Raw genomic sequence first — 13,149 nt, 5'->3', positions numbered from 1 at the left:
TTTTCCCATCACGACATGTGTAATATCACTTACATAATGTAGTTTCAATTGCTGAATTGTAACTTTCAGAGTTGCCAAGAGGAGAGAGTCCCAGCAGCATATCAACGGCCCAAAACTTGTTTGTTTTTTTAATCAGCCAGTGTGTTTGCAATGGGTTTCCAGGATTCCCAACAATTAGAGTGAGCACTCATCTGTCTAATTCAGTTCCACTATTTCAAGGAAATCTATGAGGGCCAGATTTGAAGGACTGTAAAGATGTGCTGAAAGAGTTTAAAATAAAAATGGAGAGACAAAGCATTAACATAGCAGGGTAGTGTTCCACTTCAGCGGTGTGTCTCTCTTAACTTGTTGCTGTAGATTGAAAAGGGTCACAGGGAGATTTGTTCCCAACGGATTGAAGGACGGAATCAGTTTCTGAAAACAATTCCCAGGTCTCCACGGAACTGACAGGAAAGCTTGGCATGTGGGATGTCCCACTCCCTGATTCAGCGTCATAAGACTTACATTGACTTAATCAAGGCAGGATAGGTGAATGGCACAGCAGAGTTACACGCAAAGCCCTTGATTCTGCCTTCCCAAGGCTTCATGTGCACATCATTCTTCAAGCCAACACACCCTACATGAGTCCATCCCTGTCAACACACATTGGAGCAGCCAAGGCCAGAGCTTGCATTAGTCTTCCCAGACACACTGGAGCGTGGACTTCAGTAAGATTGGAGGATTCCATCTCTACCGTGAACACCCATATGTCTTCGCCTTTCATGTTGATGTTTATATCCAAAGGAAAACTGAACACCAGTGTAGAACATCCAATGCTGTAAATTGGCCCTCACCAACAGCCCACACATTCAGAATGGTACCTTATTTAGGACTGAGGAAATTGGTTTCATGGCCATTCAGCAACTCACTGAATTGCAGCAAAATGCCTTCTAGTTTTTGGCTAGCAGCAAAGTGGAAATGGGCCAGAAGAGGATGATAGACTAAAGGGGCAGGGAATAGGGATTCCACATTAAGCATTTCTACTTCTGGCTCCTCGGCATCACTTGCACCTTTCAAAGTCCCACGTGCCACCTCCTGGTGACAGAGTTTACCCTTATACAGGAGTAAGTGGAGTGATCTTTACCAGGACACTGCCAAACCCAGAGGATTATTGGCTAAGAGCATCTGAGAATTAAAAGCATGAAGACTAGCAGGCTGTTTCCAGTTCTGCTGAAGCCATGTGGGGAGCATCACCTCGCAGTTGTAGAAAAGGGAACATAGAAGATTTGCTGTTATATCAGTATCCACTTTTTAAAACATATAATGTTACAGGGTCAAATTCCTGCTTCACACGTTTCAGCACATGAAATCCATTTTAAAGTTTCCATAACACCACAAGACATAGGAGCAGAAATTAGGTCATTCGGCCCATCAAGTCTGCTCCGCCATTCAATCATGGCTGACAAGTTCCTCAACCCCATTCTCCTGTTTTCTCCCCGTAACCCTTAATCCCCTTGATAATCAAGAACCTATCTATCTCAGTCTTAAACGTACTCAATGACCTGGCCTCCACAGCCTTCTGTAGCATTGAATTCCACAGATTCACCACTCTCTGGCTGAAGAAGTTTCTCCTTATCTCTAAAAGTTCTAAAAAGTCTTCCCTTTACTTAAGGCTGTGCCCTTGGGTCCTAGTCTCTCCTACCAATCGAAGCATCTTCCTAACATCCACTTTGTCCAGGCCATTCAGTATTTTGAAAGTTTCAATTAGATCCCCCCTCATCCTTCTAAACTCCAATGAGTATAGTCCCAGAGTCCTCATATGTTAAGCTTTCCATTCCTGGGACCATTCTCGTGAACCTCCTCTGAACCCGCTCCAGGGCCAGTATATCCTTCCTGAGATATGGGGCCCAAAACTGCAGGCAATTCTCCAAATGTGGCCTGACCAGAGCCTTATAAAGCCTCAGTAGTACATCCCTGCTTTTATATTCAAGTCCTCTCAAAATAAATGTCAACATTACACTGATCTGTTTTGCTTATTTTTGCCTGGTGTTTTTCAGACAGCCATCTGTAATCTGAAGAATAGTTTGGTGAGAGTTAAAGATAAGAAATGGGTGTCAGAGAGAGAGAGAGAGAGAGAGAGAGAGAGAGAGATCATTGATTTTAGGGTTGCTTCATGCTGTTGGCTGAGGGGGTTCAGAATCGATTTAGATTGTGTGCAACCAATAGCTTCACTGTCTCAGTTTAATTGAATCAATATCTGTGTCAACATGTCCATGGTATTCCCGGCAGCTACATTTGAGGCTATCAGATGCTCTGACCACAAACACACTCCTACTTCTCTTCAAGCAAAGAAGCAGAGCGCTCATCACCTGCTGTCTGTACAATATGGAAATCCAGACTGGTGCAATAAACTGTCCAGTCTATTCAAGTATCCTGACTGTTTACTCAGTTAGAAATCTGGTGGCCAGATGGATTCTTACAGACCTTTCCTCTGCACCAGTGTTTGGACTCCTTACAGCCATCAGCAGCCACATCTTCAAAGAGTAGCATTTGTCTAAGCTGCTGTTAACTCTGCTTGAAGGTGTGAATATTTTGGGCAGGCTTTATTAGTTTGGTGTGATTACATCATGGCAGCTGTCTGGGAATTTTGCACAGTGTTATGATTTTTAAAAACATTTTTATAAAAAGGGGAACTCAGCCTCAGAAATAGGCCAATCAGCCCGTCAAACCTGCCCCAGCATTTAAATTAATCATGCCTGATAATTTAGCTCAATGTGAACCTCCCACACCATTTCCACATTCCTTACTCTCAATCATCTCCAGAAAACAATCAATTTCGGAACATGCTCAATGATTGAACTTCCACAGCCCTCTGTGGTACAGATTTTCAAAAATTCGGCATCCTCTGGATAAAGAAACTCCTCCTTATCTCAGTCATAAAAGTATATCCCTGATTTTAGAGCCAACGTAGAGTCATAGAGTTGTACATCACGGAAACAGACCTTCTTGTTCAACTCGTCTATGCCGACCAGATATCCTAAATTAATCTAGTCCCATTTGCCAGCATTTGGCCCATATCCTACTAAACCCTATCTATTCATTTACCCATCCAGATGCCTTTTAAATGTTGTAATTGTACCAGCCTCCACCACCTCCTCTGGCAGCTCATTCCATATGCGTACCATCTTCAGACAGGGGAAATATTCTATCTATATCCACCCTGACATGTCCTGTAAGAATTTTATTATTTTCAATTAAATCACTTCTTATTTTCCCAGTATCTAAGGAATACAGGCCCACTTTCCTCTTTTGGTTAGATTCTCAAGAGATTGTCATTGCCTAGTCCTTCAGTAACATAGATGTTACTTACCACTTGGAAAGCCAAATCCTGGACTTTGACTACTTCAGTATCTGAAGAGTAATAAATGGTACTAAATATTGCACAAGCAGCAGCAAACATTCCCAGCTCTGAGCTGATGATTGAGGGAATGTCATTGATGAAGGAGCTGAAGATAATTGGGTCAAAGATACTATCCCGAGGAACTCCAGCATCGATGTCCTGGAGCCAAGGTGACTGCCTTCTAATGATTACAACGATCTTCCTTTGTGCCAGGTATGACTCCAAAGATTAGAGAGCTTTCCCCAATTCTATTTGACTCTAGTTTGTTAGGGCATTTTGATACCACACTCGGTCAAACATAGCCTTTAAGGCAAGGGCTGTCACTCTCAGCTAACCTCTAGATTTCAGCTCTCCTAAGTTTGAACTAAGGCTGTAATGAGGTTAGGTGTCGTACAGCCCTGGCAGAAACCAAACTGAGCATCAGTGATCAGTTATTGCTGAGCAAATGCTGCTTGACAACACCGTTGGCGACACCTTCCATCACTTTATTGATGATTGAGAGTAGACAGATGGGATGGTAATAGGGCGGCTTGAATTTGTCCTGTTTTGTGTACAGGACTACCTGGGCAATTTTCCACATAGTTGAGTAAATGCCAGTGTTGTAACTGTACTAGTACAGCATGACCAGGGATGCAGAATACATCTTCAGTGCTATTTCCAGAATGTTGTTGGGACCTATTACCTTGGCAATATGCAGTGCCTGCAGCTGTTTCTTGATATCACGTGGGCTAAATAGAATTGACTGAACACTGGTATCTGTAATGCTGGAGACAACTGGAGGAGGCCAAGAGATATCATCGACTTGGCACTCCTGGCTGAAGATTGCTGTGAATGCTTTAGCCTCATCTTTTGCACTGATGTGCTGGGGTCTTCCATCATTCAGGATGAGGATATTTGTGGACCCTCCTGCTCCAGTGAGTTAATTGTCTATCACCATTCATGACTGAATGCGGCAGGACTGCAGAGCTCAGATCTGATTCGTTAGTTGTGTGATTGCATAGCTCTCTCATTTGCTACTCATGCTGTTTGGTGCACCAGTAGTCCCGTCTCATGGCTTCACCAAGCTTTTAGGTTTGCGAGATGCTGCTCCTGGCATGCCCTCCTGCACTCTCCATTGAACAACGGTTGATCCCCTGGCTTGATGGTAATGGTTGAGTGGGAGATATGCCAGGCCATGAGGTTGCAGATTGAGTTGGAGTAACACTTCTGCTGCTGGTGGCTCATGGCCTTATGGACGCCCAGTCTTGAGGTACTAGATCTGTTCAAAGTCTGTCCCATTTGCCATGGTGGCAATGCCCAGCAACGCAATGGAAATAGTTTTCAATGTGAAAACACGACTGCATCTTCATAAGGACTGCGTCGTGGTCACTCCTACCAATATTCTCATGGAAATTTGTCTCTGCAACAGGTAGATTGGTAAGGATGAGGTCAAGGCCGATTTTTCCTCTTGGTGGTTCCCTCACTGCCTGCCATAAATCCCAGCCTAGGACTTCAGTAGCTTAGTCTGTAATTACTCTGTTGAGCCATTTTTTACTGATGGGTATTGAAGTTCCCCAATCACATTATATTCTGCAATCATACCATCCTTAGTACTTCCTTCAAGTGACATCCAACATGGAGGAGTTGTGATCCATTAGCCAAGGAGGATGCCATAAGACTTCATGGGTGCAGTGTGGACGTTGAGAACTGCCTCCTGAGAGTGTACCGTAATGCCACCACTTCTGCTAGGTGTCCCCTGCTGGTGGGGCATGACATGCCTACAAATAATGATTGTGGTATCTGGGACAGTGTGTGTAAGGTATGATTCCATGAGTATAACTATGTCAGGCCATTGCTTTACTAATCTGTGAGACAGCTCTCCCATTATTGGAAAGAATTGTTTATTCCCACTCTCTGCTTTCTGTCTGTTTACCTATTTTCAATCCATACTAGGACGCACTCCCTAATCCTATGCACATCAATCTTGTTTACTCATCTACCACGTGGGAGTTTATTAAAAGCCTTCTGAAAATCCGAATATGCCACATCCACTGGTTCTCTATGGTAAAAGGGAAATTCTCGAAATTGTCCAACAAGTTTGTCAAACATGATTTCTATTTCTCCATGTTGACACTGTCGCTCTTCCTCCCTCCTTATATAGTGTGTTTACACTGCTAACCTCTTGTAGTCACCTGCTAAACTCAGGCAGCCCACATGGTGGGTTGTACAAAATCATCTCCTTACTATTTTAAGTAAAAAGAACTGAAATGCAGAAATTTGCATCCCTAATTTACTTACACATACATGATAACTTCACACATTGCCAAAGATCTCAGTAATATCATGACACTAGGGTTCAAATCTCACCATGGCAGTTGGTGGAATGTGAATTCAACAAAAAGACTCTAATGATGACCATGAAACTATGTTGACTGTTGAAAAAAATCCAACTGTGTCACTAATGTCCTTTAGGGAAGGAAACCTCTCTGGTCTGGCTTAACTCCAGACTCTTAACTATTATCTGGGCAATTAGGGATGAGCAACAGATGTTGGCATAGCCAGCAAAATCCACATCCTGCGAATGAATTTAAAAATATCTGCAGGTTGCTTAGTTTGAAAAAGCCAATGAATCCAGACTTTAAATATACTTAGACAACTTAGGAGCCCTATAGATTTGTTGCTCATGTAATAGGTGGTAGCAAAAAGGAAATTAGACATGCATGCAACTAAGATACTACAGTAATCACAGACACTTTAAATATAACGGATTGGACAAACTACATTAGTAATAATATGGCAGTGGATGAATTCCCAGGCTATGTAAAAGAAGCTTTTTTGACCAATATGACTATAGGGCGGCACGGTGGCTCAGTGATTAGCACTGCTGCCTCATAGCGCCTGGGGCCCGGGTTTGATTCCACTCTCGGGCGACTGCCTGTGTGGAGTTTGCACATTCTCCCAGTGTCTGTGTAGGTTTCCTCCCACAGTCCAAAGATGTGGGGGCTACGTGGATTGACCATGCTAAGTTGCCCCTAGCGTTCATTGATGTGTATATTAGGTGGGTTTTACTGGGATGGGTGTGGGTAGGATGCTCTGAGGGTCGGTCTGGACTTGTTGGGCCGAAAGGCCTGTCCCTACACTATAGGGATTCTATGATGATACGATTCTATGACTAATTTAGGAGCAAGCTAATCCTAGATTTCATTTTATGAAACAGGAAAGGGCTAATTAATTAATTATCTTGTCTTGAGAGGTCCTTTAGGATAGCATTCTTAACAAGAAAACAAAAATTGTCAGAGAAACTCAACAGGTTTGGCAAGATCTGCAGGAAGATAGTAGAGCTACCATTTTCAGTCCAGTGATGCTCCTTCATAACTCTTAGAATCTTTTAAAAACTAGTATTTATGCTAAAGCCAAAGAGGCACATGGGGTGCGGTTGTGGAGAAGGTGAGTAGATAGGTGGAAATGGAGCGCAGACAGAGAGATGTATATGAAAGAGGTCGGTAAACTAGAAGGTAATGTATATCAGGCCGGGACAGAATAAAAGCTGAATAAGAGAATAATAAGGCTGAAACGTGAGAAAATGGGTTAGCTGTGCTGAATGCAACCCGTGTAATGTGCTAACAGGGCTAGGAGTAGGTGGAAATGGGTGACTGTGCTGAAATCAGTCCAATGTCTTAAAAGGACCAGGTGTGGGGTGGGTGAAAAACATGGAAGGATGGAATCGGGATCTAAAGTTATTGAACTCTATGTTGAGTCCTAAGATACTGCAGGGTCCCCTGGCAGAAAACAAAATGTTGTTTGTTGAGCTTGCACGGAGGTTCGCTGGACCACTGCAGTAGTCCTGTGACAGGAATGTTGCCGTGGGAACACTGGTGTGTTGAAGTGACAGGCAACTGGAAACTCAGTCATTTTCGCAGACAGAGCTTAGGTGTTCTGCAAAATGGTCACCCAGCTTGCATTTCATCTCCCCAGTGTAGAGAAGGCCTCATTGTGAATAGCGAGTGCAGTAGACTAGATCGAATGAGGTACAGGTAAATTCCCGCTTTACCTGGAAGGTATGTGTGGAGCCTTCGATGGCAAGGAGGGAGTAGGTAAATGAGCAAGTATTACACTTTTTACGATTGCATGGGAAGATGTCATGGGAGTGAGAGTAGGAGTGGACCAGCATGCTCCAGAGGGAATGACAGCTTCCGACCTCTTAGTCCCCCAACCCCATACAGCCCACTACTACCAAATCCCCAAAATCCACAAACAGGACTGTCCGGCCAGACACACAGTTTCTGCCTGCTCCTGCCCCACAGAACTCATCTCTTCCTACCTCAAATAGATCTTTTTCTCCCCTTGTCCAGTCCCTTCCCACTTACATCCACAATTCCTCTGATGCTTTACATCAGTTTCAGAATTTCCAGTTCACAGGCTCCAGTCACAATCTCTGCACCATAGACGTGCAATCTTTTTACATGTCCATCCTCCATCAGGATAATCTCAGGGATCGCCACTTCTTCCTGGAAAAAAGGCCTGAACCGTCCCCATCCCCCACCACCCTCCTTCCTCCTCCCTCATCCTCACTCTGTACAAGTTCTCCTTTAACTCCTCTCACTTTCTTCAGGTCAAAGGCATGGATATAGTTACCCACATGAGCCCCAGTTGTGTCAGTCTCTTTGTGGACCACTGGAATATTACTTGTTCTGAACTTACTCAGGTCCTTCCACACAACTCATTCTCCATGATATCATCAGTGCTGCTTCCCTCTCTCATTTGGAATTGGAAAAAATTATCAATGACACATCCAATTTCCAACCTGCTATTAGCTTCACCAGGTCCATCTCAGTCTCCTCCCTTCCCTTCCTCAATACCTGTTTCCATCTTTGGGAATAGGCTGGCCACAAACATACATTATAAACCCACCGACTCCCACAGTTTCATCGACTATACATCCTCACACAGTGCTTCCTCTAATAACTTCTTCCTATTCTCCCAGTTTCTGTCTCCGTCATATCTATTTGGATGATGCCACCTTCCACAGGGGGCCCTAGGAAACATCCCCTCTTTCCTCAAACAAGGATTCCCCACTACCATGGTTGACAGGGTCTTACCCACGTTCCACCCATCTCCTGTACATCTGCCTTTACCCCTTCCTTTTGCTCCCGTAACAATGACACAGTTCCCCATTCTTCTTGTCTTACCACCCACCAGCATCCACATCTAAAGAATTGTAAGCCGTCATTTCTGTCACCTCCAATGGGATGCCACTATCAGACACACGTTGTTCTCCTCCTGTCCCTTGTCAGCATTTCACAGGGACTGTTCCCTCCAGGACACCCTGGTCCACTCTTTCTCCATTCCCAACATCTCCCCTCACTCCCAAGGCACTTTCCCATGCAATTGCAGAAGATGTAACACCTGCCCATTCACCTGTACTTCACTCAATCTAGTGTCACTGTTCACAATGTGGCCTCCTCTACACTGGGGAGACAAAAGACAGGCTGGGTTTCTGTTCTGCAGAACATCTATGCTCTGTCTGCAAAATGACTCTGAGCTTCTGGTTGCTTGTCCTTTCAACACATTACCGTGTTCCCACACCAACATTTCCATTGCAGGAGTGCTGCAGTGTTCCAGCGAGAGTCAGCACAAGCTCAAGGAACAACATTTCATTTTTCACTTGGGGACCCTGCAGCCTCTTAAGATTCAACATAAAGTTCAATAACTTTATGGTTCAATTCCATCTTGCCATGATTTTTACCCAGGCCACACCTGGTCCTGTTGTGACATGGGTTGCTTTTAGTATAGTCACCCATTTCCACGTGCGCCTAGGTCCATTATCACATTATACGGATTGCACTCAGCACAGCTAACTCATTTTCTCACTTTTCAGTCTTATTATCTCTTATTCGGCTTTTCTTCTGTCCTGGCCTGATATCCATTATCTCCTTGTTGCCTACCCCTTTCATAACACTCTCTCTCTCTCTCACTGGGCTCCACCTGCACTTCTCCAGCAAGTTCTGTTTCTGTTTCAGATCTTCAACATCCCCAGTTCTTTGTTTTATTTTGTGACAGGACTCTTCATTGGGATACAAAGTGAAGTAGTCTATTCCAAAATTAGGGTCCTAAATCCAAGGAAAAGAAATTACACAGGTACGAAAGGTGAGTTGACCATGATAGACTGGGTAACATCGTTGAAAGGCAAGTCGGCAAACAGGTAATGGATAATATTTCAGGAACAAATACATGCATTGCAGCAATTATAGACCAGGTCACTGAGCATGTTTAAGAAACAATTAAGGAGTCAAGAGCAGGAGGGAAGAGAGGAACATTGCGTTGACAGAGGATCGGCCAAGATCATGTTGAAAGATCAAGCGTCAATGAATCAAATGGCTAAATCCTGCTGATAAATTCTATTCATTATGATTCCAGAAGGACAGAAAGCAACAAGGTTTGGACACTGCAAGGACATCAACATCTGACATCCTCTTTCACTTCCTTCATCTCAAATCAGCGCCAGTGAAAAGAATCTATTTGGAAAAACCACAACTGACTAAGAAATTGAAGCTATCAGCAAGTTACCCTGTTCCAGAATAAAAATAGGGCAGCTACTAAGCAGCCGGGACTCAGATTTCATTCTCACAACATAAAACTCTTAAAAACTGTAATCTACAACTACCTTTGCATTCCTGTCTGTATTAGGTACTTGCCCTGTACCCCCTACGGCCGCAACGCTGTTGGTAAGCTCATCCCGTGTTTGTTGGCACGTTTCTGGTGACTAATAAAACTGCACTGTCTTTCAAGAAAATTTTGAAATTAGTTCAAGCTGGAGATAGCTGGAGCTGGCAAAGATGCGTAAGAGAGTTAACTGCAATGATTTGAGTTTCACAGAATAAAATAAATGACAGCAGGCCAACAAAACTGGGATACCAGTTGTTGGTGGAATGACTGTCAAGGCAGGTAATTGGAGGTTTTCAAATTAATAATTCTTAGAAATGCAGAAGATCAGTCAGGCTTACTGAATTGGGTACATGTCAATAAAACAACAGGACATGTGAATAAGAAGAAACAAGAGATTGAGAAAGAATGTAAGCAAGCATTATTTTAAAATATTGAGTTTTTAGAATAGCTTGAAAATGGAAATTATGGAGACACAAAGTTCAAATCTCTTCAAGGTCAAACTGGACATCTCAAACAGATACAAATCTCTGGTTACAACTGCCAAGACATAAAAGTGCCTTTAGACCTGCAATTTGTTTTGGCCTTGACATTTTCTCATTTCCTTCTCAGTTGCTTTGCATCCTGTCCTTCTACCAAAAATGCAGTTGTGAATTAACTGTGAGCCTTGTTACTAACGCATATACCATTCTCAGTTACCACTGAATGATCTATAATTGCATTAGTACACTTTGAGTATCTTAAAGTGGAGAAGTGATTTTGGCTGATAATTTTATGACTACCAATCAAATTTACATTCTAAACAGTCAAATTTTACAGATTAAATTCAAAATGACAAATTTGGAAAGTTTTTATTTTGCCATTTTTAAAGAATAATGTTCTACTTTATTTATTGTCAAAGCTAGAAACAATTCGTAAAAGGATGTGACACAAATAAAAGTGGTTAGCAAAATTCAGATAAACTATGTAACTCAAAAATAAATCCTTGCACAATAATTGAACAAGCAAGACAAAATAATAGTCATTCCAAAAGTCTAATTTCTCTCTGCAATGTGCATAATTAACCCATGACATTCAAAGAAGAGCATTAAAGACTTTATAATAAGATCGCACTCTCCACTTATTAAAACAAGAAATTAAAAAATTATAGTTCTCATAGCTAATATCCAATTTTGTACGTGCTTTCTGCATCTGATAGTTAGTACATCCAAAGAACTGAAAAACGTCATGTTCCATTCTATATTAAGGAATCCCTATTGAGCCATCACAGAATGACACATAGCTCTCGAAATAAGGAATGTAATATTTCATTTGTGATGTTTTAGAACATAATGATAAATCACTCTTCATTAAAAAAGTTATTAATATGCATTATGCAAATCAGTCCACAATTAAGCATTTACGTCCATAAAGTGGTGGTAACATCACTCAAACTGTGCCGTTGGTGTTGCATGCAGTATTGAAAGTAAATATTCATGTAATAGAATGGACCACCCTATGTAATGTTATTGACAAATTGTAGCTACTATTACCATCAATTCACTCACCTCCAGGGTCATACACACAGTACTAATTGCAAGTTTTGTATCTCCTTCTGACAGCTCCTTAAGATCTCTCAGCAAAACCTGTTCAGTATTAAAACCTACAACAGAAGTGGAAATAACAATGTTTTAAAACTTTTCCTACATGACACAGCAGCAATTATTTCCTGTTGCTTTGGATTATCAAGCAATACCACAACACATTTAATATAGCTAAAATTTGAGCTAAAATTTTAAAACTAACACTTCATAAAACAAAGCAATTTAAATTCTCCATACTGTTTGGAGATCAATGATAGCAATAAATAATGCTAATCACACAGAAAAATTATGGCTTGACATCAATCAGCAATGATCCTTAATTCAACAAGACATCTCTCAAAGCAACATATTAACTCCATTACTTTCATTAGGTCCGTTTTGTTACAAAGAAGAATCAGAGATGCAATTGAGGAATTTCTTTGATGCAGCAATATGTGGTAATATGAAATGTCCTTCCTCAAAAGAAAATTGGATAGATACTTTGGAAAAGAACATTTTCAAGGCTTTATTTTCAGGATTCTCAAGTTACGGAAGTGTATCTAATTGGATAGTTCTTAAGACTAGCACTTTCACAATAGATAAATTGTCCCATTTTGTCCTGTAAGATTATATAATTAAAGTGAATTAAACCCATTGGAAACTAATCAAGATATTTTCATTGTGGGTGTAATGCATTCACTTGCTATGAAAATGTGCAGTGTGCAATGATGGTATTAAACAAGATACCTAGCTATCTTCATGTCTGTCTTTTTTTGTTACTAGCTTTTGATATTAACAAATCATTGGCAGGAAGGTGGAATCAGAGGACAAAAGTATTGGCAATAAGTGACAGTCAAGAGTTTGATGAACAAGATAGGTTGGTTCCACGTGACTGGCCAGATCAGACGGCAGAAATTTTATTTGGATTGAACTGGGTCTCACTATTCTGGACATCGTGGATGGTATGCAAGCTGGCTACTGCAGGGTCCTAGTGTCCATTTATTCATCTGCCATCTAGCTGGTTTGGGTGAGTCAGTCAGTTCTACAGAGGATGACTTGAACTGGGCAACACTGTTACAGACAACCACAGCAAAGGTTTAAAGTGGCACTAAAATTAAAACAAAATACTGCACATGGTTGAGTTCTGAAATGCAAACAGAAAGTGCTGGAGAAACTCAATAGGTTTGGCAGCAGCAGCGGACAGGGCAACAGGGTTAAAGTTTTGAGTCCACTATGTTCTGGAGAGTCATACTGGACCCAACAGACTTTCTCTCTCCCTAAAGACTGCCAGATTGGAGTTTCTCCACAAGTTAGTTTCTATTTACTGTCATTGTTACATTTGAAATCAAGTAATGACTGTGTGCACAGGATACGTCCACTTGGAAGGTGAGGAACATACTAGACCACTTGAGAACCATTCATTTCATAGATTGAAAGAATAGACAGGGTTTTCAGAGCTAATCATATATTCAAACTCAAAAAGGTGAATCTGAAGTGATCCAGACACCAAATAAAATGAGAGACAACAAGGTGCAGGGCTGGATGAACACAGCAGGCCAAGCAGCA

General features: G+C 41.8%; 1 protein-coding gene across 1 annotated transcript in view; it reads right to left on the bottom strand.

Annotated features, from left to right (window-relative positions):
- LOC109922729 overlaps window positions 1–13,149 on the bottom strand; it is a 254,305-nt gene that overhangs the window by 121,962 nt on the left and 119,194 nt on the right. Inside the window, exon 6 of the mRNA XM_048593484.1 lies at window positions 11,569–11,663. Coding sequence (XP_048449441.1) covers window positions 11,569–11,663 — 95 coding nt within the window. The remainder of the gene's footprint in view (window positions 1–11,568; window positions 11,664–13,149) is intronic.

This window comes from Rhincodon typus, chromosome 3 (genome assembly GCF_021869965.1).
Source record: "Rhincodon typus isolate 14 chromosome 3, sRhiTyp1.1, whole genome shotgun sequence".
In the NCBI taxonomy this organism is placed as follows: Eukaryota; Metazoa; Chordata; class Chondrichthyes; order Orectolobiformes; family Rhincodontidae; genus Rhincodon; species Rhincodon typus.
This window is presented reverse-complemented; position numbering and strand designations above follow the sequence as displayed.